General features: G+C 42.3%; 6 protein-coding genes, 1 long non-coding RNA gene and 1 other non-coding gene across 22 annotated transcripts; 3 read left to right on the top strand and 5 right to left on the bottom strand.

Annotated features, from left to right (window-relative positions):
* Positions 1–100: 100 nt before the first annotated feature.
* Positions 101–172, bottom strand: TRNAH-GUG (transfer RNA histidin (anticodon GUG)). Its single transcript has one exon. It is a non-coding gene; the product is annotated as a tRNA-His (tRNA).
* A 1,734-nt stretch (positions 173–1,906) lies between these two features.
* On the top strand, positions 1,907–3,884 carry LOC26530723 (uncharacterized). 4 transcript variants are annotated; one of them, XR_011416991.1, is made up of 5 exons: positions 1,910–2,011; positions 2,060–2,222; positions 2,297–2,564; positions 2,625–2,768; positions 2,858–3,884. It is a non-coding gene; the product is annotated as an uncharacterized lncRNA (long non-coding RNA). The 4 variants fall into 4 exon arrangements; XR_011416992.1 differs by having other exon boundaries at positions 1,911–2,011; positions 2,410–2,564; XR_011416990.1 differs by having other exon boundaries at positions 1,911–2,011; positions 2,060–2,232.
* LOC6635363 (uncharacterized) lies at positions 3,052–4,191 on the bottom strand. Its single transcript, XM_002058851.4, has 2 exons — positions 3,540–4,191; positions 3,052–3,463 (listed from the first exon to the last, which is right to left on the bottom strand). The coding sequence occupies exons 1-2, from the start codon at positions 4,053–4,055 to the stop codon at positions 3,125–3,127; spliced, it is 855 nt and encodes a 284-aa protein (XP_002058887.1). The 5' UTR covers positions 4,056–4,191; the 3' UTR covers positions 3,052–3,124.
* A 198-nt stretch (positions 4,192–4,389) lies between these two features.
* LOC6635364 (beta-glucuronidase) lies at positions 4,390–7,041 on the bottom strand. 2 transcript variants are annotated; one of them, XM_015169197.3, is made up of 6 exons: positions 6,951–7,041; positions 5,585–6,772; positions 5,202–5,518; positions 4,883–5,147; positions 4,689–4,827; positions 4,390–4,632 (listed from the first exon to the last, which is right to left on the bottom strand). In XM_015169197.3, exons 2-6 carry the CDS (start codon positions 6,755–6,757, stop codon positions 4,469–4,471), a joined length of 2,058 nt encoding a protein of 685 aa, XP_015024683.1. In that variant the 5' UTR covers positions 6,758–6,772; positions 6,951–7,041; the 3' UTR covers positions 4,390–4,468. The 2 variants fall into 2 exon arrangements, with proteins under 2 accessions (XP_015024683.1, XP_070066315.1); XM_070210214.1 differs by having other exon boundaries at positions 5,585–7,040.
* Positions 7,042–8,102: 1,061 nt separating this feature from the next.
* On the bottom strand, positions 8,103–14,587 carry LOC6635365 (beta-glucuronidase). 5 transcript variants are annotated; one of them, XM_015169193.3, is made up of 9 exons: positions 14,334–14,587; positions 10,325–10,731; positions 9,952–10,264; positions 9,359–9,896; positions 9,155–9,298; positions 9,004–9,088; positions 8,727–8,903; positions 8,529–8,667; positions 8,103–8,469 (listed from the first exon to the last, which is right to left on the bottom strand). In XM_015169193.3, exons 1-9 carry the CDS (start codon positions 14,335–14,337, stop codon positions 8,276–8,278), a joined length of 2,001 nt encoding a protein of 666 aa, XP_015024679.1. In that variant the 5' UTR covers positions 14,338–14,587; the 3' UTR covers positions 8,103–8,275. The 5 variants fall into 5 exon arrangements, with proteins under 5 accessions (XP_015024679.1, XP_032293201.1, XP_032293202.1 ...); XM_032437310.2 differs by lacking the exon at positions 14,334–14,587 and adding an exon at positions 13,164–13,224; XM_032437311.2 differs by lacking the exon at positions 14,334–14,587 and adding an exon at positions 13,164–13,224 and having other exon boundaries at positions 10,325–10,677.
* Positions 14,588–15,060: 473 nt separating this feature from the next.
* botv (exostosin like glycosyltransferase 3) lies at positions 15,061–18,562 on the top strand. The gene is made up of 3 exons (XM_002058854.4): positions 15,061–15,405; positions 15,459–15,584; positions 15,645–18,562. Exons 1-3 carry the CDS (start codon positions 15,175–15,177, stop codon positions 18,219–18,221), a joined length of 2,934 nt encoding a protein of 977 aa, XP_002058890.1. The 5' UTR covers positions 15,061–15,174; the 3' UTR covers positions 18,222–18,562.
* A 47-nt stretch (positions 18,563–18,609) lies between these two features.
* Positions 18,610–22,148, bottom strand: LOC6635367 (ankyrin repeat domain-containing protein 13D). 2 transcript variants are annotated; one of them, XM_002058855.4, is made up of 7 exons: positions 21,851–22,140; positions 21,558–21,690; positions 21,180–21,494; positions 20,796–21,112; positions 20,644–20,736; positions 19,822–20,576; positions 18,610–19,450 (listed from the first exon to the last, which is right to left on the bottom strand). In XM_002058855.4, exons 1-7 carry the CDS (start codon positions 21,947–21,949, stop codon positions 19,237–19,239), a joined length of 1,926 nt encoding a protein of 641 aa, XP_002058891.1. In that variant the 5' UTR covers positions 21,950–22,140; the 3' UTR covers positions 18,610–19,236. The 2 variants fall into 2 exon arrangements, with proteins under 2 accessions (XP_002058891.1, XP_015024677.1); XM_015169191.3 differs by lacking the exon at positions 18,610–19,450 and adding an exon at positions 19,479–19,750 and having other exon boundaries at positions 21,851–22,148.
* A 91-nt stretch (positions 22,149–22,239) lies between these two features.
* Positions 22,240–25,935, top strand: LOC6635368 (lysophosphatidylserine lipase ABHD12). Of its 6 annotated transcripts, XM_015169243.3 has the most exons (6): positions 22,240–22,597; positions 22,663–22,770; positions 23,272–23,308; positions 23,783–24,071; positions 24,555–24,673; positions 24,739–25,935. In XM_015169243.3, exons 4-6 carry the CDS (start codon positions 23,986–23,988, stop codon positions 25,791–25,793), a joined length of 1,260 nt encoding a protein of 419 aa, XP_015024729.1. In that variant the 5' UTR covers positions 22,240–22,597; positions 22,663–22,770; positions 23,272–23,308; positions 23,783–23,985; the 3' UTR covers positions 25,794–25,935. The 6 variants fall into 6 exon arrangements, with proteins under 6 accessions (XP_015024729.1, XP_015024727.1, XP_015024731.1 ...); XM_015169241.3 differs by lacking the exon at positions 23,272–23,308; XM_015169245.3 differs by lacking the exon at positions 23,783–24,071.
* The last annotated feature ends 242 nt before the right edge of the window (positions 25,936–26,177 follow it).

The following is a 26,177-nucleotide window of genomic DNA, read 5'->3' as shown; positions in this document are numbered from 1 at the left end:
AACTTTGATGATAAATGCTTTTATATGGAAATTAAAATAATAAATTTATTTACGTACCAAAAAAGTACAACCAGGCTCCGTGACAATGCATTTATAGCACTGCCGTGACCAGGATTCGAACCTGGGTTACCACGGCCACAACGTGGGGTCCTAACCACTAGACGATCACGGCTACGCTTGGTCGCTGAGAGGCCGCGACCAAAGTACTGTTTTTTTAGGAATCTAACGTTTTTGCTTTTATCTTGTTCAATAATAAAACTCTTTAAAGTCAAAAGCGCCCAAGAAAATATAATTATTATAAATATTTATATTTTTTGTTTAATTACAAATACGATCCAAATCAGATAATTATGCTTTCTTCCTATAAAAAACTAAGTACTTGCCACAATTGTCGTATTATAAATTACGACAGACACCCCAATACTGCTGCTGCTAGATCGGTTAAGAAATTTGAAGCCACTGCGTTAAGCTATAGCAGGTGCCCATCAAAATAAATAGTTAGGCAAACAAAATATAGAAATGAGATGACATGCTATGGACCGGGTGCAGCCTCACAATTGATCATTGTTGCTCATGTGAAACCAAGTGTAACATTCGCCGAGGCGAACAGATTTTTTAACAAGGGACCTACGCGAGTTTACATTGTGGCATCTTCTCGGACAATTTTCGGCTGCACACATATGTATATAGGCAGTGCACTGCTCTTACAATGTGTAGACTAAAAATGTGCTCAATTTCCTCAATTGGTTGTTTGTTTAGCTTAAGACTAAGATTTTTCTAGACAGTTTGCTACCTGCCGTAACCTATTTTTTTCCCAGCAATTGAACGATGCAGAGAAGAATCTTTTTCCTCATTGTGGAAAACTAATAAATGCGATGTTTTTCGTTTGTTTTCGTGTTCATATTTCTAACAGGACTGCATAAGTTTGAAGCCATCAAGTCTTGAAACAAATTGGCTTAGAAAATGAAAGTTTCACAGATTGTCTTGTTGTGATCTTTGAAATCCTCGATGTATCTCTTTTTAGCACTTCTGTAATCCTATTCCTTTCATCGTTGAGGTCACGCTTCATTGATTCCAGGTTTATGCTATTTTTGCTTTTATTATTTGCTTATCTTAAGTCTTATAAATTATTAGCGAAGACCAAGTTATTTATTTCTTCTCGACTTATATGCACAACAAAGCGCCAAAATGGATGAAAATGCCAGCTTTAAACTGGTGCATAAGAATAGGCTAGCAGAAAATTGGTTATAGTTTTATAAACAATCTAGTTTGGAAATTTTTACAAGGGACCGCCATCAATTTGTGTCTCAAATTATTTTTTCTACTGAAATTTCAGCACGCATTGAAATCTCAACTCAATTTGAAACCTACGGCAAGATTCTCGGCCCCTGTTTGTTCGTTAGGCTTGATTGCATTTTAAATCCTAAACCTGCCGCCCGGACCATTAATTCCAAGAATTTTTCCCTCATTCTTGGAATTTGTTGATTGATGTATTTTTTGTTTACTTTTCTAATTGATTTCGAACAGGTCAGCAGCACCCAACTGCTGGCATTGACTTGGTTTTCTATAGTTTACGTTCAGATTCGTGAAGCCTTCTCATTTTTATGTTTGCCTGTTGCCATGCTACACTTTTTAACTCTTTTAATATTCCCAGTTTGTTGACTTTGTTCGTTTCAATGGGTCGAAAAAAGAGCCTTGGCACTCAGAATGTAATTCAATACAAATTCCACACATGCAACGTCAACTATGTCTGAAGGCACTTGGTGGTTGTTTTTTGTCGAGCGCTTGCGTCAACTTCTGTGAGCCTATTCAAAGCCTTAAAATTATCGTGACAAATATCAGAATCCATTTGTGCTTAAGCGCACACGCAACGCCAACTTTAATTAAACAATGATCGGGAACAACAATTTGGCTTTATTTATTAGACGGGATAGGAATGTGTCTCTGAAAACTCCCATTGTCTATAGGCAGACAGGCAGACAGACACAAACAAAAACTAAGAACACATGAGGTAGATACAAATATTTTCTCAGGCCTCGTATTTACAATTCCGTTTTAGGTTTTTCTTATTATTACAGCATAGAAAGTTCCGTCACGCATATGTCAGCTTCTGCTCGCCTGGCAGGCGTTTGTCACAGGGCGTGAAAAATTCTCACGCTCACAATTATTCGTTTGGATCGCACGATCCAACCAAGACAACAACAAATCGAGGATCTTATTAAGTAATTCAGCGTGAGAATCTAGCTCTTCAATGTTGTCTGTTCGCCTGTTCCGAAACTAAAATTATTCTATAAAGGTTCCCACGCAAACGTCAAGATGCATTGCAAGATGCTGGCAGCGAACCTATTTTTTGTTGAAAAAGATCCTAATCTGCAGGAGGTCCCCTTGTAATTCTTTTTTTTTTCATAGCATTGTTCTCAAGCGTCTCATGCTTGCTTTCGTTTTTCTGCACGCCTGCTAAATTATCAAGATTGAAATTTCTCAAAAAAATGATAGAAACCGTTGATCCTGTTATTGAGCCATAATAATTATAAATAATGAAGATGTCGCATAGACGTTTCCAGGTAAGGCGGTGTCTGCTGTGTTGAGCACAGAAACTACTTCTGAAACTGCTGTTGCCCTAGTAACTACCAAGACGGAGAGCCACATGCATGGAGGGTTGATGTCTGCGCTTGCCTTCTTAAGAACACACAAAAGAGACAACCGAGGAAACCTTAGCAAGACAGTAGACATTTTGGTGGTGGTTCTCTAACTTACTTCAGAAACAGGTATAAACGCACCGAATTCAGGTAGAAATCCTTGCCCAGTGGTAACGTTCTCGCGAACATGTTCGCCTGTTATTCTATTCTCCATAAAGATGTTCAAATTAGGTTGCATGACATGGACCATAAATTATTTTAACCAGTTGTATACCCTCACATTATCTGTGCTGTTCTGCTTGCCTGCCTCTGTTCTTATGCTGCAATGCACGAAGAATCTTAATCGCCCGAGTAGATCATAGACAACAGAACACTTTTTATAAGATGTAAGTAGAACGTTTGTATTAATTAGAAATTGCAACCAAATGTTATGTTATTGTCTTTGGACAAGAAGAAGTGATAAAGTGCATTTCATTATTTCAGATTTAATACTTAAACTTCATCTCCAAGCAACTCAGCTTACTATCCAATCCATAAAAAGGGTTCTTAATGGTGGCGTTAAGAAAGTCATTCTCCTTCCAGCTGATAATCATTTGATTAGTGCAACTACTTGTGCAGGATACGGAAGCGCACGCCAGTTTGTTGGCAATACAATCATCGATAAGCCGTATGGCTGTTCCCAGCGATGAGCTGGTACTATAGACCGTGTTGAAGGCACACTCCCAGGCCTGCGTGGTGCGTATATCAGCAGTGCACTGGGCCTGCTGCATGTAATTGTTGAAGTTTTTCTGGTTATTTTGAGTAAAGGTATTGGTTGTCGATATCTAGGAGAGAGTTAATTAGATATTATATGCTATTCATTAATTTCATAAACAAAGCTTTGCGCATTCGCTAACTTACTACATTCTCAACGCAGATTGTGTAGTTCATTTGGCTTTTGGGGTTCCGCTTCTCGCAGTCGGACAGTAATGTTTTTAGGTTGCTGTTGTAGAAGTTCTTTAGGCTGTTAAAGCTGTTCTGTGCATTCGTTAGTATTGAGTTCAGGTTGCTATTGGCCGTATTAAAACAGCCGTTGAGGGCGCTTCGCACATTTGCAATTAATGGAATGGTTGCGCTGTAGTTCTGCACACAGTGCTTGTGCCACGAGTCAATAAGCTCAATTGGATTTAGACGTGCTTTCGCTTCCTCCAGCTTTACTTCCAGCTGATCGGCATGCACATTAATAGCTCGCAGTTCACTGGTAAAGGTTTTCCGAAAAAGAGCCAATTCATCCTCCCAGTTCTTGAGCTTGGCGTCGTATTGTCGCTGGTTCTGAGCTATATAGTCCTCCATATGGGCCGAAACAAGGGGCGTAGACAAATCGCCATTAGCTCCTAGGCAGAACAACAATAGGAGCAGCAGGACAGCGCTGTGCATCTTGTCAGTAGTAGACTTTAAGACTGATTGTAGCTTGAATATTTGGTGTGCTTGCGCTTTAAATAAATGCTGTCGTTGTTTTTATCAGAGTTGTGCTCCAGGCGCAATCAGCAATAATTTCAGCAACAAGCTCTTATGGCTATTCTTTAAATTTGTACCGGGGGGGTTGCCTATGAAATTTATCAGTATTTACTTAATTCGCTTTTGTTATAGGGAGTATTTGCTTTAAGATTTCGAAAGCTAAAATTCCAGTAATTCACTTTCAAAACAAAGAAAGATATGAACCACATAAATATATGGTTTCCTGCTTTAACTAAGAGTGCCACTAAACCTGTTTACGATTGAAGTCATCTTCTTTATCTTCAGCTACATTTTTGTTATTGGGGAATAATATAAGTTAAGACGAATGAATACTAATTCCAGTCGATAATGTAATCGAAGAGATCAGCAGGCAAGCTGGCGTTGTCCAGTTTCCATGCAAGTGCGTGGTAACGCTTTCGTAACAGATGCGCTGCATCCTTGGGTTGCCGATTACGTGTGAAAACGCCTTTTTTATTGCCTCCCACACGCGTGAAAGCTACGAATAATTAGTTAGATTAGTTATCTAGGCCTAGGAAACTTTTAGTTACTTACCTTGCTCTGTCTTGAAATCGGCAAAGTTCCAGACAAATTCACCAATAAACCATTTAAGCTCACGCAGTCGATCAAACGCCTTGAAATGTTTGGAAAATAGCGTCGTCTGATATTCCTCCGACCAGATAAATGCGGGCAACTATATTAAAAATGATTAAGGCACTACTCGCTTAAATGTTTCTCTAAAGTCTTACTGTGTGATATCCTTCAATGGTATCACCGCCATACTCAAACAGAATAACCGGCTTCTGATACCGATCTCGCCAATTTTTGGCCTCGTCGTACATTGGTTGCACAATCATGTCGGTGCGTCCTGCATTGTGATACCAGGCATTGTAACGATTAAAGCCAATTATGTCCAAAAATTGTGACATCATGCACTCAGAAGGCTTATCCACATTGCTAGCAGCCGTTAGAGGACGCCCTTGGGCAATGCCCCTTGTATAGTTGGCCAATGCGCTTTTGCAAAATATAATTTAATACTTATCAATTTGATATTTTATAATAACTTACCCGAAATAAGCTTCGGCCGCCTTTTTCTTTGTGCGCGGCTCATTCGCTATCGACCAAGCAATCACGGAGGCGTGGTTGCGATCGCGATGAATAAGCTGCTCCAAATAAGACATATGATTAACCAACAGCTCTGGCTCGAATAAATCCGTATTAACACTAGCGCACTCGTCGATGATCATAATGCCATGCTGATCCGCAAACTGCATAGATTCCTCCGAGTAGGGATAATGGGAGGTGCGGTAGGCATTGGCTCCAACCCAACGCAGTAGACTAAAGTCGCGCGTGAGCAGCGCGTTGTCCAGACCCTTACCACGAATCTGTAATAAGCACCGTCAGAATATAAGGTATTCATATTGAATACTGCGCGGGTTTAAACAACTTACATCCGAGTCTTCGTGCCTGCCAAAGCCGCGCAAATAAAGCGGCTTGTTATTTAGGAACAAACCATCCTTGTTCCAGCTGAGGTTGCGAATGCCAACGGGCAGTCGATAGGCGTCCAACAGCTCATTATTTGGCTCTGCTTCGGTACCTCCTTCAGCGATCAACTGAAATTCCAGTGTGTACATGTATCCTGGATCCGGGTTCATAAGATAGGGCCACCAAGGCTTTACATTTGGCACAAGCAAAGTACCATTGCGAATATCCCGATTTATTTGATGAGCCGCAACATTTCCACTTTTGTCTAGCAATTTTACTAGCACATGGGTAGACTTCACATCCAAAACTTCGGCGTTACCAAGCCACAAGCGATAATCAATGCGGCCTATTAGATTTCTGGAGACCTGCGTTTTCAGTTCCACGTCGCTTATGTAAGTTGGTGGCGTTGTATAAAGATGTACTGAACGATGGATGCCGGCGTAGTTGAAAAAATCGAATGTGTATGTTTGTATATAGGCAAATCCATCGTCATTGACTTGCTTAACCACTTGACCCTGGGGAATGGTGTGATTGTTGAGCCGGTTGTCAACCATGATTGTGATGCGGTTCTCGCTGCCGTAATTGACATAACTGCTAATCTCCACTTCGAACGGCAGATGACCAAAACTATGGCGCATCGTGGTTTGACCATTGATCCAAACAATAGCTTCGTAGTGAATGCTACCAAAGCGAAGCCAGACGCGCATGCGCTCCTTACGCCAACGGCTGGGTACAAAAAAATGCCGCTCATACCAAACTGTTCCCACATGGTCTCGTAGTCGCTGGTCTACGGTCACGTCGTTGTAAGATGCTGGCACAGGCATTAAAGTTATTTCGTGATTCGTCGCTCTGAGGTTTTCTTTGTACCATTTTTCCCGTATGCCCTGTAACGGATCGCTGGCATTGCTTCTGAGCAGGTTCCATATTCCATCCAGAGAGCGCACTTCTCTCGTATTTGACTCACGCGGATAGAGCAGACCCACTGTGGGATTCGGTGGCTTCACACTTGAGTAAGTATATATGTTTTCATGCGCAATCGTAGACTCCTCCAGATTTGCAAATTCTTTAGGGCAGGATCCGACTGCAGCCAATATGCAACAGCTCAAGAAAGTTATCAAAAAGCATGTACTTCTCTGCATTATGGCGATATAATTCTGTTATTTAAAACATATATATATTATTAATAGTATATGTATATAATAGTGCATTACTCAGCGGTCATATACATATGCTCGACCAAAGTATTTACGCGATAACAAACTTTTTACTAGCTGGCAATGACTGTAACACAAAAAGAAGTTTACGCTGTTGAAGAGAGAAAATATTAACTACCGTGGAACGCCTATAGACCACAGCATTGCAATATTTTATATTTAGCAGTTTTAAGCACAGCTCTCCGTCTTGGCCTTATCGATTACAATAACATTGTTATCGATAAACGTGCCAAATATAACAAAAATCAGCTGTTGTGAACTTGATGGTGGTGGTATTTTAATCAAGCAAACTGTTGAGCTCTGGAATTTTGTTAGTGAGATAATATTTGTGTGGCAGTTTCAGAGATATTTTAGTCTTAACTTGTGCCTAACTTAGATTCTATACTTACACTTATTTCATTAAATTTACTTGTATGTAAACAACGAGGCAAAGTAAGCTAAATAGGAAAGTAAAAGAGAAAAAGCATTGCAAGCAAAAAGAAAGAGAGAGATTGATAGCATTAGAGTCTGGCCATTGAGTAATAAAGAGAAAGAGCCGGCGTTTGGATCAAAAGCTCTTTTTAGAAATACTTCCTGAGCGAAATCGAGGTTGCAAACAAAAATTGCAAACACAACACCCAGCTGTCTGCAGCTACTTCTGCCGATGTCCACAATTCAATAGCAACTTCAAAACATTTTCCATTAGAACTAACAATAACCATAATCAAAACAAACGACTCCACAGTGAAAAAAGCATACCACAAATTCTGTCCTTTCTATCTTTTTATGTTTGGGGCTACAGTCTATGATCTTAGCTTCTGCACCCTTCCAACTCATTGTTGTGGTTTCTAAGCACGGCTATGCATATGTCTTCTTCTTCTCCACTCGCTTTCAACTTGCAAGCAGATCGGTAGATTTTTATTACTCACTCTTTATCTCTTTATTACTCAATGGAGTCTGGCAAAGAGAGTAGGAGAGACGGAAGCGAGAAGCAATGAAATGTAAGAGAGCGAAAGACCTAATGAAGAGTATGGGAGATAATACACATGCATACCTTGTTATTTGTTGGTTATAACAAATAATTAATAGCTTAAAACAAGTTTATAACATAATTATTAAAAACTTACCAACATATGTAAGCTTTGGCTGGTTAAAGTCCATACCAAAAAGATATATAATATATTCTTACAGAAAAGCTTCTAGTCGAGTACATTTTGACATGATTTAAATTGAATTTAAGTCAAAGGCGAAAACTCTTTATTTTAAAAAGCATATAACATTGTAGAAGGTGTAGCTGTTGAAATGCATTTGTGGTCAGTTTTAATAAAACATTGGTTATAAAAACAGTATAAATATCTACAATACTTTTCTTCCGCGTGGACTTATGTGTATAATATTGTACTGTTACGTTGTTGTCATTTTAAGTATTCCACAGTCGAAGATGAAAACCTTCTAATTATTATTTTATAAATCACTGGAATCATGCTGTACATTGGAGCCCACATCAGCAATGTAGGTGAACAGGTCACTTGGCAAGTTGCACTTATCCATCTCGCGGCCTAGAGCAAAATATCGCTGGCGCAGGAGGTGAGCCGCCGCTTTAGGCTGACGTGCGCGCGTGAAGACGCCCTTCTTGTTTCCTCCGACTCGTGTATAAGCTGAGGAAATGGATACTTTTAGTACGCTTCTATCGGCGCTCTTGTTAATTGTTACCTACATTGAGCCGTTTTGAAATCGGCAAAGTTCCACACGAACTCGCCAATGAACCATTTTTGGCGACGCAAAGCGTCGAAAGCTTTAAAATGCTGCGAGAATACCTCCGCCTGGAACTCCTCAGACCATACATAAGAGGGTTGCTGTAATAAGAAATGGGCATTAGCTATAAACTATGACAACTTTCTTTCTTCCCTTTTACCAGATGCAAGCCCTCCAACGTATCGGCGCCGTACTCCGCCATGATAACCGGCTTGTCATATTTATAGTTCCACGCGGTTGCTTCATTAATGACACGCTGTGTGACCATATCCAAGCGACCTGTGTTGCTGTACCAGGCATTATAGCGGTTAAAGCTTATTATGTCTAGATGGCGTCCCTGTTATGAAAAGAGCTAAGCATGTTAATCAAATGTCTAGGTGGCGTCCCTGTTATGAAAAGAGCTAAGCATGTTATTCAATCCTGGGTATGCTACTTACCGCTTTGTCATCTTTTGAGGGCACTGCGATAGCCGCTGTAATTGGCCTTGTGCTATCCAAGGATCGTGTGAAGTTGGCCACAAATCTGTATGAACAAAAAACCGCATGGGATAAAGAATGCCCAAGAGATCTGTATAATTTTATTACTCACTGGAAATATGTGTCGGCATTTAGCTGTCCTGTGCGCGGCTCATTGGCAATGGACCACATCACAACGCTGGGATGATTTCGATCGCGATGTACCAGCTGCTCCAGAGACGATTTATGTTTGTCCAGCAAAACTTGATTGAAGTTTCTGTCAAAGCGAAAATGTAAGAAGGCGTTAATTATTTGTTATATTAACCATATTTATTACTCAGTATCCACGCTGGGGCATTCGTCGATGATCATTATGCCATGTTGATCGGCAAACTGCATTGACTCTTCCGAGTACGGATAATGCGATGTGCGGTAAGCATTGGCCCCAATCCACTTCAGCAGATTAAAGTCACGCGTCATCAAAGCATTATCCAGGCCCTTCCCACGCACATCAGCATCCTCATGGCGCCCAAAGCCGCGAAAATAGACCGGCTTGCCGTTTATCAGAAATGAAGTGTTGTTCCAACTAAGCGTCCGCAGGCCCACACTTAAACGGTAGACATCTAGTAGCTGTTCCTTGGCTGCATAGAGTTTGATCTCCAACTCGTATAGGTATCCCGGATCAGGATGCATTAGATACGGCCACCAGGGCTTAACATTCTCAACTTTCAATGAACCCAAGAGCTTGCTGTCCGAGGTGGCATTGGCCACTAGTATGCCCTCCCTGCTGTACAGCTGCAGCCGTGCGTACAGGGTATTGTCCGCTTCATTAGCGGCTGTGCCATTCACCGCAATGCTGTAATTCACAGTGCCCACTGAAAATGAACTGCAGATATTATAGCTCTACTTTGGTCTGAATCGGATGCTTACCGCTGTTGTCTTCGGACAGATTCGTCTTGATCTCCACCTCCTCTATGAATGTTTTGGGTGTCGTGTACAGATGCACGGAACGGTGGATGCCCGCATAATTGAAGAAGTCAAATGTATAGCTTTGTATGATGGTAACGCCCTGATCGTTAGCCACCTCGGAGATTTTTCCCTGCGGCACCGTCGTCTGTATCAAGGCATTGTCACACATAACGGTGATGCGATTCTCTGCACCATATTTAAGCAAATGTGTGACTTCCGTCTCAAAGGGTAAATGTCCCATCTCATGCTTTATGGCCGACTGGCCGTTGATCCACTGCAGAAAAAACAAGCCACACAATAGTCATGGGTGTCATCTTTCTCGGTGATTACTTACAACAAAGGCCTCATAATGGACACTGCCAAAGCGCAGCCACACTCGCTGGTGCTGGCCCCAGGAACGGGGAACGAAAAACTTCCGATCGTACCAAACTGTGCCAACATGATCACGCAAAGCCTGTTCCGTTGTGATATCGTTGTACGATGCCGGCACTGGCATAGGAATGGTTGGCATGCTTTTGCTCAAGTCATCATTGAACCAACCGTCACGTATACCCTGCGTAGGGTTTGCCTCATCCGAACGCACAAAGTTCCAGATACCGTCCAGCGCACGCACCTCTCGCGTCTCTGACTCACGCGGATACAGCATACCTCTCGTCGTCTCTATGTCCTTGTTTAGTATAATAAGAGCTAATGTAATGTTTAGAATACAGAAGCCGATAACCAGCAAAAAGAGTGAAAGAGCTGAAAGTAGATAGAAAAAAAAGAACAATAATTATCACTGCAATGTAGGCCACAGACTGATAAAAATACTTTTTGTTTTGGGCTCTCGTTCCGCTTCCCGATAAGATATGAACATCAGTTGCGGATAACTAATAAAGCAGCCAAGAAGGCATATTTTTTACCCATAAACATACTCGTGAGTACTGTACCGCTGAACGATTGGTCAATGCCAATGCCAACTAACTGGCATTGTTTCATTTAATTCTTACTGTTTATAATATGTACTCACATTTGCAATTGTTGTGTTGAAAATCATTGTGCGAAACGTAACGGAAACGAAATGGAATCCAATATTAATTGTCAGGTTTTACAACAATGTAATTAAAAACATAAGCAGGAACTAAATTTAATGCGCGTGTGCATATGGCGTATACTTAACAAAAGCTAAACAATATAATAAGCAATGCATATAGAGAATGCATCAAAGCTAAGCCGTGGTAAGCTTTCAACATATCAACAGGTGTAGCCGGAACAGCTGTTCTTAAGCACATTCAAGCTCTCCCACACACTCACGCAAGTTGACGCTCTCGCTCTCTTTTTTGCCTCTCTCTTACACACTGACCCAAAATAAACGTGATATTATTATATTGAGAAAAAAGTAAGCACTGCCGAAATCGCACATTGGCATTCTGTTTAAATTAGTTAAGCCACGCATAGTGTAGAAGAATAACAACAATTGTTAAATAGTCAAACAAACATTTAAACAATCTCTTTAAGCCCATAATACAAGCGTTACGATGTTGCGATATGCGAGCTACGTTTGCTGCTCGCTCGCTTGCCAGCCAAAAGTACACTAGGGTTGCGGGCATTAGTCGTTAGCGCCGCACTTCTTTTTTTTTTTTTTTTGTTTTTATCTTTTTACATGCTTATCAGCTGGTAAGCGAAAAAGCACAGATATATTGGCAAAAGCTTCCGCTGAAAAGCGGGCTTCAATTTATAACGGACTTTTGAAAATATTGCGGTCAAATAGACGTACTCAATTGATTTTCACCGCAGTTATCACATAGTGTGTTTTATTTATTATTAATTTGCACCTATTTCTGTTTTTTGCACGGTTTTAATTTAACACGGTTTGAAAATAAAAGCATGTAAGAGGTTCTAGACGGGAGCTCTCGACTAGGAAATACCCTGAACCCTCTTATTTTAACGCCAAATGCAGTTCGTAATAGTAATAATAAATAATAAAGATAAATTAAAAAATAATGTTTCCTTGACAGGTTTCGAACTTGCAACTGACCGCATTACTTGCTGACGACTCTACTCAACAGCCACACCAATAATTAAGTTTTATTGAGAAAAAACGAATTAAAATACCAGCACAGAAATCAGTCGCAATTGCAATGCCGTTGATAGAATTCGAAGCAGAAGCGCATGAATGTGTGTGTGTAAATGTATACACACATACGCAGTTACTTAACTTTAGTTTTCCCTTAACCGATCTTAATGAAATTTTCCACAGTATATCTTAATGTACCATAGAATATTTGTGTATTCTTAAAAGGTTAATTGCATTAAAATTGTGGCCTTAAGAAGTGGGCAATATAAGTTGGGTTATTAACTTGATTTATAGCTCTGCGGTGGTAGCGGGGAGCTGGCGATAGATGTAAAAGGAAAGATACTTGATATATGTATATAATGTTCCAAAAGCAAAATATCAAGATTGGTGACTCTAGCTCTTAATAAATACATGATTTGCTCAAAAAACAGGATATCGATGTCGATTTTTATCGATTGCTTGAAAACGGAGTAAGTTATCGGTTATCGATTACCGGAAACAAACTCGATCTGCACATGGACTAGGACTAGGTTCTGAGATCCTTGCGTTTATACATACGGTAGGACAGACGGACGTGGCTAGCAAAAAAATATTTAATATTCATTCAGTTATTTAAACTATTTTTTTTTTTTATTTTAAAAGTTGAATAACCTTCTCTTTTTGTTAGCAACAGGGCTGTTTAACACAATAGTTTTTGGCTCCTGAGTTTTCACTAGTTTAATCCGTTTTAGAATAAATCATCTATTTTTGCATATGATCAATGTCTTTTTACACGGTTTTTTACACGGTATTTTTACATGGTTGTATTTTGGAACTAATCCAACGTGTAAGGATTCGATTTTCACATTCACCTGTGCTCTAAACTTACGCATTTTTCCGCCTCTTCGAATATGGAGTTGTAACTACGGCTATCAGCTAACTGAAGTTAGAACGCCAGCGGCAGCTCCCTTTTAAAAGACCATGAAGGTGCAACTCAGCAAGCGAATGCTTAAAATGCGCGGCATGGCCAATGCATTTGCATATGCTAAAAATGCCAGACACAGCCAATTTACCATGTGGTTTTTTTTTTTGTTTTTAGGGCTGAGTGCTAATAAAAACAACTAAATCAACAACTTACCCCAGATTTCATATTTCTGACAAGACAGGCGTATCTCCAGATGCATTGTTCTACTGAACTGCAACGTGTGATTGGCCAATGCGAACTGAATTTAAATAAGTTATGCGACTGACTATGTCCAGCTAACGGACTAAGTTGACCACCGTACCCATTACCCGTGGCGCTTTGAGCCAGTTTCTTGCGGCTTCTATAAGCGATAGTCAGACGACGAGCCTGAATCCGCCAAAACGCTCAACGGATGTCATTAGACAAGGTAATTGTGGGCCGCGGTGCTGCAGCCGCACAAAGGTCGCTCAGTTACGCCCTCGTCTCCCTCTGGGTTCCCGGCGCTGGCCGGGCTTAGGCGCATGGACGGAAGCTCACGCACAACAGCAACACTACCACGACACACACACACACACACAGATACAGCCTGAGCCACAGACGGAGCCAGTGTCGGCACGCTCAGCCGACAGTTCTCAATGCATTGAATGTGCCCCTAATAAGGCCCCACACGATAAGCTGTGTGTTCCAAATCCGAAAGTGTGTTCATCGCATTGTTTGGGGTCAACGACAAAGAAATCTACGACACAATCACAACATGAATAAGTCGGGACAGCCAAATAAAGGAACTGGCAGGAGCCATGCCACAAGGATTTTGTTGATTCATTTATTTTGACTCGAAGGCCTTTTGATGACTGCAACTTGTTTTAATAAATCAAATCAAAGACCCATTTTGTAGGTCCTGACATAGATTGGAGCTCTCTTTCAAAATTACCTTAAATTGTATTTGAATTTCTAGTTGAAATATTATTTTTGGCTCCTCAATTGCGCAACTTTCATATAATTAAGATAAGTGGAAGACAGGAGAACAAGTTTAATACCGGGAATTTTAGAGAGTCATTTATCAACAGGCCCCTCTTCGCGATGCTTTGACATAACTTACACGGCATGATATATCGTAATTGTATTGTAGAAATCATTTGTAGAAGATGGTAATACAAAAAATGGATAATGGAAAAAATATATGTACATTTAAATACGTTTGTGCAGTCATGATTAGTAAATGCAAATTACAACTAAGTAGTTATGTATGGCATATGCCATATTTTTTATATTTATATTATAAATTGAAATGGTCTGACTAACAAAAATGGAATGTAATAACTAATATTTACTATGACACTTTACCCATTTTCACTTTTATGGCTGAGGTGCTTTCTAAACGTTAGTTATTGGGCAAGTTTTTGTATGAAATTTTATTGAACGGTACAAACACTTTCAACTTTGAAACATTTTTTGTCATTTCTCATTGGGTTTGTTCAATTATAGCACTCCGTGCTTAATTAGTTTACGCTTTGCCTAAGATAAACGCACGCCGGGTCAAAGACGAAACTACGCATAATAAACAACAAAACACACACACACACACACGCACAAGAGACTAAACACAACTATGAACACAAGCTAGGCGCGCGTACGCAGGCCGACTGATTTCAAAGCTTCGGCTTGAGTTGCGGTTTGGATTCTTGTCAGCAAGCTTGGTGAGTTACATACTCACATACATATTTACATGTGCACACATGTGTGTGCTGGTGGTAGAGCAAGAGGCGAAATTGTGTTTTGCTACCATATATTTTATGCTGCACAACAAAAAAGAAGAAAATATCTCTAAATACATGCACATGCATGCATGAAAAACATGCTAAAATTAAATACACATATTAAGTTCCCATTCGTCACTAACAAACTCTCAACAAACAAAAGTGACATTTGGCTAGCGCACATTTTTAATTACTAGACAGGGCTGTTATTAAAAACAATAACATTGAAATGTAAACAAAATCAGCTGTAAAAATTGGTATACTTGTCTGATAGTTCGATAGAATAAAATATCGCGAGCTCAAAATTATCGATGAGCTCGATATATTTAGACAGTGCTTTTAACTATGTTTAGTGCAATGTTTTGATAAAAGCAAACAATTTGCATTTGCAAAGCTGATAATATCCAGCTGAAAGTGGAAGCAGCAAAATGTCCCTGTCCTTTGACCTGGATAGCACCAATGCCTATCAAAACATATCACAGGACTGTAGCGATATGGATAAAAATCTGTCAAAATCCATACCACCAGCAACATCAACGCATCTTAGATACAGCATGAGCGGTGTCTGGATGCGACAGTGTCGTCTTTACAAGTTTACGATTCTAATACTGCTGCTTTTGGTGCTGCTGCCTTTGATAGCGCATCGCAAATTGTTAAATGTGAGTTAAATATGCAATGCTGATTCATAATGTTCATTCATTCTGTGTGCCAGGCTGAGCTGGATGCACCGCCGACAGATGTGCATCGCACTCGACCGCTGCTGGACGCCTATGAGGATTTTAGTGCCATGCGCGCCAGCGATCTAAAGATGCGCATTGAGGAAATGCTGAGAATTAAGGTAGGAGGAAGACACACATAGACACACATACATATTTTTAAATATGTGCACCCGTTGCAGAGCACCGTATCTGTGGAGCTGCGTGAACTAGAATCTCGTCGCCAAAAACTTCAGTCGGACATCAGCCAGTACAATCAGAAGATCGAGGAATTGAAGCAGGAGCTGTTACGGGAACAGACTGAACTTGAACGGCTGAAAATCTCTGTGGAGCAGGCCCAGGTGGCGCAACAGGAAGCCGTCCAACGTAACACTCCAGAATTAGCCTTGCCACGCACACTTCTACCCAGCTCTCTTCCGCGCAAGATGAACGCAGTCGGCAAAGGCATTGCAGCCGCCTGTGAGATGCACAATTGCTTTGACCACTCGCGCTGCAGTCTTACCTCCGGGTTTCCAGTCTACCTTTACGATCCAGACGTTTACAATGTGCAGCGTGCGGGTTACGACATCGACGGCTTCTTGAAGACCACACTAAAACAAACTTTAGGCTACAATGCGCACATTGTGCGAGATCCCAAACTAGCCTGTATTTACCTGGTACTGGTGGGTGAAGCTCTTTTAGAGCAAGATCTTCTGCGCAATAACCGCTATGCAGCACAAGAGGTCGTACAACAGCCGCAGCAATCGACAGCCGCAAATGAGGCCCCAAACTCGCCCATCGATATGCAAAAGCTCTACCAGCTGCCCTATTGGGGAGGCGATGGACGCAATCATGTACTGTTGAATCTTGCCCGCCGCGACTTGAATTCAGCACGCACCAATCCGTTGCTTCAGCAGAACACCATGCGTGCCATCATCGTACAGAGCTCTTTTGAACGTGATCAGTTCCGTCCTGGCTATGATCTGATTGTGCCGCCCATACTGGGCCCTCCTGGTGGCGATGTCTGGCAGGAATGCGCCAGTATGGTGCCAGCGCGACGAAAGTTTTTACTCACGTTCCAGGGGGAGCTGCGGCCGACACAATTCGCGCAATCAGATCTCCAGCCTCTGGATGACTTTATTATCGATCATCTCAATGATATGTCGCGCACCGCCACACAGGATCACTTTCAGCTACAATTCCAATGCGTGCCCGCAACAGAGCAACAGGAAGCGGATGCCTTAGGCGATTGGACGCTTTGCGGCTCTGACTCTTCGCGCAAGCAGCTACTCAAGGACTCTACATATGTGTTGGTCTTGCCTCCGTTGGGCCAGCGCGTTAGTTCCACGCTGATGTTGGCGCGTCTCTATGAAGCGCTGCGCTCGGGCGCTGTTCCTGTCATCCTGGGCGCTGATGAACTGCGCTTGCCATATGCTGAGACGATTGACTGGCGCCGTGCTGCACTTTTACTGCCGAAGGCTCGCATTACGGAGCTGCATTTTTTGTTGCGGGCTGTCCAAGATGCGGACTTACTGCAGTTACGTCGCCAGGGCCGTTTAATTTGGGAACGCTATCTTAGCTCAGTGCAAGCCACCGTGGACACTGTAATAGCCAGTATGCGCGATCGACTGGGAATACCTCCACGTCCGGTGCCACCAGTTGTTGCCCAGAGCGTGTTCAATAGCACTTTTATACCCCTAAAGTCTGAACCGCCTGTAGGAATGGATACGGAGCCGGAGGAGTCACTGGGCCCAATTGAGCCGCCGTATCCGAGTCCATCTTTCCGCCGCAACTACACAGTTTTTCGCATTCAATCAAAAGAAGCGTGGAATGATTGGATGGATCCATTTTTCTTGTACCCGCAACTTCCCTTTGATCCGGCTCTACCGTCCGAGGCGAAGTTTATGGGCTCTCACACAGGCTTCCGGCCCATTGGCAAAGGGATTGGCGGAGCTGGAAAGGAATTCAGTGAAGCACTGGGTGGTAATTACCCGCGCGAACAATTCACCATTGTTATTCTCACCTACGAACGTGAGCAGGTGCTGATGGACTCATTGGGTCGCCTCTACGGTCTGCCGTATCTACATAAAGTGGTCGTTGTGTGGAACTCGCCCAAACCGCCTTTGGATGACCTACGCTGGCCTGATATAGGTGTGCCCGTTGCTGTGGTGCGAGCCCCACGCAACTCTCTCAATAACCGGTTCCTTCCCTTCGATGTTATTGAAACCGAAGCGGTACTCTCAGTGGATGATGACGCCCATTTGCGGCATGACGAGATTCTGTTTGGCTTTCGCGTATGGCGAGAGCATCGCGATCGGGTCGTCGGTTTCCCGGGTCGCTACCACGCCTGGGATCTAAGCAGCAATAACATGTGGCACTACAACTCAAACTATAGCTGTGAGCTGAGCATGGTGCTCACGGGCGCCGCCTTCATTCACAAGTACTATATGTTCCTGTACACCTACCACCTGCCGCAGGCGATACGCGACAAGGTCGATGAGTATATGAATTGCGAGGATATCGCCATGAATTTTCTTGTTTCCCATCTCACGCGCCGTCCGCCCGTTAAGGTAACCTCGCGCTGGACCTTCCGCTGCCCCGGCTGCCCGGTGTCCCTTAGCGAGGACGATACGCATTTTCAGGAGCGGCATAAGTGCATTAATTTCTTTAGCCAGGTCTTTGGCTACACACCGTTGCTTAACACGCAATATCGTGCCGACTCCATACTCTTCAAGACGCGAATTCCGCACGACAAGCAGAAATGCTTCAAGTACATCTAGACTCCAGACTCCACAAATCATTTAGCAGCGGGCGTACTTATGCCTAATCCTTTTTACTACATTTTAGCTGATAAGCATCTAGTTAACAAAACAACTGATCAACCGATCAGTTAGTGGCTATAACATGCGTAATTGTGAGATTATCCAAATGGTTTATGTAAATACATTATATAGCTGCCATTAATATGAAATTTGAATTCATATTTGTTTTTAGCTTCGGCTAGTCGAACGAACAGAGGTTCCCAAAGAGTTTGTAAGATTTTGTATGTTAACTTCTGTCCAAGTCAAAGATGACATTATTGTATATACGGTCGAATAAAATATAATTGTTTATTTACGCAGTCGTTTGTCGTGTCGTTGTCATATTGTTCGATTGGGCAAGGCGCAATTCATATAAAGTTTTCTTCTTTATTTGTATATTTTTATTTTCACAAAAATGTTTACTTGTATTAAAATATTGATAATGCTGATTAGTAGTAAATCGATAGATTAGATCAATATACATACACATGTGTATAAATAAATCAGAATGTTAGAAAAGTTTCCCCGTCAGCCGAAGATTGACAATGTTAGCAAATGACATTTTTGCACGTGACGCATTTTTTTTTTTTGTCGCCTAGGAGTTTACGTTTTTAATAGTTATTTAGCAATAGCTAATACATGAATTTATTATGCATACAATGTGATATACATTTGTGAGGATATTGCAAAAACGCGCGAGTTTCGAGTTGAGAAGCAAAGAGCGTTCCTTAGCAGAATAGAGTTGAGAAGAAAATTGCTCTTGCTTTGTTGTTTAGTTACATATCACAATACAAACCAACATAAACTAAAAAAAAAAATTTACAACATAGGCGTAATTTTTACATACTATAATTACATATAAACTATTCCAATTTTGGTATCGACAAAAGGGGAATCTTTTGATTGACGACAGACTTGTGACTGCTGATTGATTGATTGGTTACATTTGGTTACCTAATTGGTTCAATGGTTGGTAGGTAGGTTCGTAGGATGGCTAGTGCTCCTGCAGGCTGAGCTTAAGCGCCTGCTCGATCATCTCTTGCTCACGCTGGCGCTCCAGCTCGTATTTTTGCTGATCCTGCTGCGAAAGACGCATGGCCATTGCCAGATCAGAGTCCATGTACCGAAAGCCGCCGTCGTCATCATCCTCGGAAACAGGTGAACCGCTCGCGTTGCCATGGGCTCCAAGAAGCGACTCGTGCAACACACTGTGAATGGAACAGGAAGACACACACAGAAAAGCTGGGGTAAAGTGATTGCTAGCAATACGTTGAAAATCGGCTAGGGAACAGTGAGAATGTGAGTTCTACTTGAAGATCTTTTTCATGTAGCTAAGGTCATTCTTGAACTGCGCACCCGCCGAGGAAGAGCGGCTTCGCTGCTGCTGTGGCTCGAGTGGAGGCGGTGCCAGGTGAGAGGTGTGCAAGGGCGAAGGCTTAGGCGAATAGCGCCCATATAGTTGGTTAGGTGAGAGCATAGTGCGCTTATTTAAATAGGAACGGGAATTACTAGCGTTACGTTGCGTTGCACTTGTTAAACTCAGATGTATAAGTAAAAAATATATATGTGAGTTGCTTACCGTTGAAGTTGCTCGTCGTCTTCAGGCAGCAGCTCGGTGCCTACAGCATTTTGACCGCGTAGCACCTCCCAGATGTCCACCTTGTCAGTTTCATTGTCTAGGCCACATGCGCCGACTGCGCCGCTTGACTCGGCCAGGCTCTGTTCAATGGCGTACTGCAGCATGTCGTCTTCGTCCAGCGGTATTTGTCGACGCGAGTCCGCGCCACGGTTGACATAATGACTGGGTATGTCAAAACAGCGATCGTCCACCAGACATGTAGTCCGGTCTTGTTCCTGAAGTGTGGTCACGTGCTCCACGGGCGTTGTCATGGCGAACACATTGCCGAACGTGATGCAGGCGTTGAGGACATGGAAGAGCGGTATCTCTACCTTGACCGGAAAGCCAGAAGGCAGTTGCATTGTAATAAAGTCTTTTAGTTTGGATACATGCGGACTGGCCATTGTGGACATGAGATCCAGTATGGGAAGCACTTGTTCCTGCAGCCGAATGGGATACTCTTCTGCCAGCCAAAGATTGGCCTTAAAACGCTGCACTTTTGTGCTTAAATTCTTTGGCTTGCCAATATCCCGACCCTGCAGATCAACATCAGCACTAAAGTACTCCTCGGGTGTGATAAGCACATGTGGCGTGCTCGCACCAGAGCCGCAAGCGGAGCTGCTATTGCTCTCAGCTTTAAGAATGGGTGAGGCACGGTCACCATTTTCACTGTAGCCAACAGCAGAAACTGCCTCGACAGGACGAGGTGAATATGTCTATAAATTAGAAAACAGCAATTGCCATAAGATGCCCAAAGGGATGCCTTCACAGTCTGTGACTTACGCGCTCTTTGATGGCAGGGACATCCGCTGAAGGCACGTAATCCTCGTCAGCAATACCCAGCAAACTGTGCAGAGGCGTGCGAGCCGTTTTGTTCTGCAAAAGAGAATAGTCAGGATTAATTTTGAATTAGTTGTGCTTTCGCTTGAGTTAACCTTGATTTGCTCCTCGTTCAGATGGTCCATTCGTGTCTTTGTGACAAACTCCACGTTGCTAGCGCCATACACCTTACAGTTGTAGCCATTGATAACCTCTGACTTTTCGCTGCGCCAGCCCCAAATGCCAGATTTGTTGCGCTCAAAACTGATCTTTTCCATTTCGATGTTGTTGGTGATGACGGGCGCCGCTAGGCGCGCGCGAACTGTGCCCAACGCGGGCGGTATGGCCACAATATCACCAATATCGCTGCTCATCTGCTCCACCATCACCTCGCGTGTATCGTGATCGATTTCAATCATTGTTGCCGTGTCCTCTATGAAACAAACAAACCGATGCTGACATTAAAAAAGTGTATAGTTATTGCATATCTTCGCACTCACTGCCGCCCTTGAATATGTAGGATCGGTTGCCGCGCTGCCAGGTGTTGTTGTCGAAGCCAAGGAGGGTGGTGTCGATGCGCACGTTGGCACCGCGCTTGTACACCTTGTAGGTATCGCTTGGACAGAGGCGAGACATCAACGGCACCCACGACGTGAACTCCCACTTCATCTCTATGTAGAAGTCAGGTGCGTCCAGCAGATGCTGCAGCAGCTTGGGCACGTGCGTCACACGTTGGACATGACGCTGCAAGTCACGGACTTCAATGATGGCGGTCAGTATGTCCACATCGCCGGTACACACAGCCTCCTGCACAACTATACAGAAAGAGATAAACGGGTGATAAAGAGTTGAAAGGGCAGCTCGGGTATGCGACTTACTTGACCAGCCTGCATGCTCGTAGGTCGCATTGCACTTGGCTGCTAAAAGGCACTTGACGCATTGCAAATTTGCTAGACGCACTGCTAGCATCAAAGGTGTGCGGCCGCGCGGATCGATTTTTTCCTTATCAATCTGAAAGTTGAGCTGTTAACGTTGTTCTATTGTTGCAGTCGTCGAAACATTTGGGGGGCACTAATTCAATTAGTAGCGCACACCTGCCTGTGCCTGTGCCTGTCCCCGTTAAAATTGGGTGGGCAAGCAGAGCAAGCAAACCACCCAGCCGACTACAAACCTGTTCGGTCTGCAATTGTTGCTGCAGCTCTTCAACGTTCCCATTCCAAATCTGCCAGTGCAGTGGATATTCTGACTTAACTTCTTCCAAACTCTTCATTCTCTCGATGCGGCGCTGCCGTTGCGTTCTACTAATTGCTAACTAAAGTTGTATCGAATTGTTCGAAAAAGGTTCGATCGAACGACTTTCTAAACTGAACGTACGAACTGAGTCCCTTATTGTCGTTCATTTAGTTCATAATTGCACTCTCACTGTTTGTATGAAAACTTTAACATTTTTCAATACTGTTTTCAACACGACAAATATTAATCGAATGGGGAAGTTAATCGACAGCCCACCCTGTGATGGGCTGTAAATATACTATTTATGCACGCCAAATGTAAATTCATAATTAAAAGTGTCGCAATTTTCAATGTTTACTTTAAAACAGTACAACTAACTGATAAATATTATTGATTAGAAATCTATCGAAACCTATATTGTCAGCTGTTCGTTTAGCGGAGTGCACACACTGGCACACTGTTGTTCTTAATTTTAAGCAAAAATAATCAAAGTTTATAATTCTTAATACTTAAAACTATCATCAAGTAAAGCCAAAGAAGCTTCCTATGAAAAAGCCATATATGTGAGTTTGGTGACAGTCTGGTTAAGTTTACTTACAACTTTGGCAAGGACACTGTTGTTTTTGAACGTGGTCTTGGTATTTATATATAATATATCCAGAACTAACAGTAATCGTGGCCATACGTAAGTGAAAAGCAATAAGCCATATATATCTGATCAATACTTTTACTTACAAGTACCTAACGTAGTCTTGCAGATCTCAGCAAAGCTTAGGACGAGATATATCTAAATATTTTGACTGAACACACAACTTTACACTTTCAGCATTTGCCACGTAGACTGCAACAAAGGCGCCGGTAAGTGTCGCATAACATATCAACTCAATTAGCGTTAATGGACGCATTAACAAGTGCATATAAAATTTACCATTCAAATTCAATTCAAGTTAAAGTAAAATAAACGCCTGTGAAAAATTCACAGAGCGCACACGATCAGCTGGCCGGCGTAAGACACAGAGTAACAAAGAGAGAGAGAGAGAGAGCGGGAAAAACTTGCGTTCATTCGCGTTCATAGCTGTGCATTTGTTTTGTTTTGGGGCCAGTCAGTCGCATAAGGCCTAACGCACAGGCCTCAACGTGTTTTGCGTTTCAGTTTGTTAGTGTTGAAAAATTGTTTGAGAATCGGTCAAATCATCTCAATTACCTAATTGTCTAATGATTGAATTGCTTGCATTTCGTTTTGTCTGCACTCTCTCCACTCTCCATTAATCGTTTGCTAACCGTGTTGTTTTTTTTTTGTTAATCCACACTTTCTAATTAAATGCTTTGTTCATTTTCTTCTTCTTGTTGTTGTTGCAGTTATGCTCTTTGCGCGTAGGCGGCATTTCTTCAAGAGGTGAATTCTAGTGTTTTGTATAATTAACGCGTAATTAACATACTTTTAAATCATTTTGTTTTCAAGAAATTCACTTCCTTAAGGCTGCATAAGTCATAACTGTATTAAGTTTATTTTAATGTGGGTAGTCTGTTGCTGATAACGGGATCGGTCGGTCAGCGATTCATACTCGTTATCATTCTCATTATCTTTATGTGTTCACCAAATAATACGATACATCACGCACTGCTGTTTAACCAAACGTAATAATTATTTAAAGCCGCCTTCTGCCCAATCAGCAACAGGGTACAAAGTTTTTTCCAGTGCATTTGTCAATTGTTGTTTTTTTTTTTTTTTTTTGTTATCCCTTGGCTTGGCTCATTTCGTAGTTGGTTGCTAGCATGGGATTTTGCATGCTTTAATTTATATAATTTGTGTGTATGATAAGCTAATAATCAAGTAACTTTGTTTATTCTCTTCCCTATTTTCGGCTAGACGTTTAGTACGTTTGTAAAAGACAAATCCGTGAATCTCACACAGAATACAAATACTTTGTACAGCAAAAAGAAAACCAAAACCAAGCCCTAATTTCTATACTGCTCTGCTAAAATTAACCAAAGGCTCGATCGTACAATCATACAAATAATTTAAATAATCATAATCGCGCGAAGTTCTCGTCAGCAGCCGCATTGCGCACAATGTACGAGCTTCATAGTTGTTTAAATTTAGTTTTCTATGCAACGATCATTCCCGGAACGATCCTAATTAGTTGGCTGACTGGGCTGTAAGTATTTATGCTCGATCGCAACGATCCCTACATTAATCAAAATAACATATGCATATACACATGTGTGTGTGTGTGTGTGTGTGTGTGTGAATTATATATAAAATATATCTAAATTAAATAAATGTAGTTTTTTGTTTGATTTTATATGCTGCATATATATTTTTTGTTATTATTTTCATTTCATTTGCAATTCTAAAGAAATGTTTTGCATCGTGGCATAAATATTTGGCATCTCGCTCGGGATCCTTGAGATGGCAAGCCTCCGCTGTGCTCCGTTTCAGCTCCTCTAGTTGCCGTATCAGAAAGTTGACAAGAATTCCAGCTGCTGTGTCCATTCGAATCAAATTTATATTTGTATTTAATTTAAATCATTTTGTGTGTAGTTGCTCTTTTTTTTGTAGTTCCTATGTTTAAGTACGCTTTGTAATGATTCTGCACAGGACAAACGATTAATTTGTAAACAATGCGATTACTCCTCAGAGTTGGCCTACCCTGTCTGGTGATAGCCCTGCTGCTGTTCCTCGCCTTCTTCGTACTGCTGCCTCTGGCTTTTCGGTCCTCCGTGACACTGCAGCGGGGCATACTCTTCCTCACATTTAGTAAGTAATTCGGCTTAGTTCGCAACGAGATGCGCTCTAACACGAAATGTCAATGTTTCTTGAAGTTACCTACCCGAAAGGACTTGACCTCACTAAACCGGATAGCGTTGGACTTTATGCCACACGCAACTTCTATATCACCGTTAAGGATCATGACGAAGACGATGACGGCGTACGCATTGGCGTCTGGCACGTCCTGCCCAAGAACACAGTGCGCCGATTTCGGCGAGAGCTGCATGTGGAGACGGCCTATGAGGAGGATGCGGAATCAGCTGCGTCGCACGAGCAGTTATCCCTGCCCAGCAACATCGCCGACCACAATGAGGAGCTAGAGCGATTGGCACCTGCGCTGCGAGCTGAATTCCCAGTGATTGTGCCTGAAAATGAACAGCTATTTTATGAGCGCTTACTACGCGTGCCTGGCGCCTGCGTGGTCCTCTATTTGCATGGCAACACAGCTACCAGGGGCAGCGGTCATCGTTCCGAGGTATACAAGCTCCTACGGCAATTGAACTATCATGTCTTTTCGTTCGACTATCGCGGCTACGCGGACTCGGATCCTGTGCCGCCCACAGAGGATGGCGTGGTGCGTGATGCAATGATGGTTTTTGAATACATTGCGAATTTGACATCAAATCCGATTTTCATATGGGGCCATTCCCTGGGCACTGGTGTGGCCACCCACATGTGCGCCAAGCTAGCGAGTTTAAAGGAGCGCGGTCCGCGCGGGGTCATACTGGAAAGTCCATTTACAAACATTCGTGAGGAGATTCGGCTGCATCCGTTTTCGCGACCCTTCCGACATCTGCCCTGGTATGACTTTACGATCTCGCAGCCAATGTATAGTAACAAACTGCGATTTGAGTCGGACAAGCATGTGGCCGAGTTTCACCAACCCATCATGATCGTGCACGCCGAGGACGATGTTGTGGTGCCTTTTCATTTGGGCTACCGACTCTACCGAATTGCACTTGATAAGCGCAGTCGGTCCTGGGGACCAGTTGAGTTTCATCGTTTTGATGGGAGTCATGGGTACGGCCACAAGTATTTATGTCGGGCTCCAGAGATGCCGAGACTGGTGCAAAACTTCCTGGAGACCTATCGCGATGCAGTCTACTAGACAAGGATTCCTTGCTGGAATGTAGGTCGTAATTTATTTATAAAAGCAACGGAGTATTTAAATTTAATTTTATACAGCAACATGTAACAATATTAATCGCACGGTGCATACAAATTAAAATAGTCATTTATAGGATACAAAAGTGATGGGGTTTTATTGCTAAATGCAAGTTTATCGCAGTCGAGGTCAGTGTGTGCACTCTGTAATTGTTTTTATAAACTTGAACTATCGATATATACTACGAAGTCTATCGCAATTTTATATAACAGAAAAAATCGTTTTTCGACAGCGATAGCCTGTTATGCCGCTGTTCAATAACACATTTGTGTTATTTGGATCTAGTTAGCAGCTGTTAAATGTTAATTATTCTCTCAAACTAATAAA

The sequence above is a fragment of the Drosophila virilis genome, chromosome 5 (assembly GCF_030788295.1).
Source record: "Drosophila virilis strain 15010-1051.87 chromosome 5, Dvir_AGI_RSII-ME, whole genome shotgun sequence".
In the NCBI taxonomy this organism is placed as follows: Eukaryota; Metazoa; Arthropoda; class Insecta; order Diptera; family Drosophilidae; genus Drosophila; species Drosophila virilis.
Note: the sequence above shows the minus strand (reverse complement) of the source record. Positions and strands in the feature narration are given on the sequence as shown.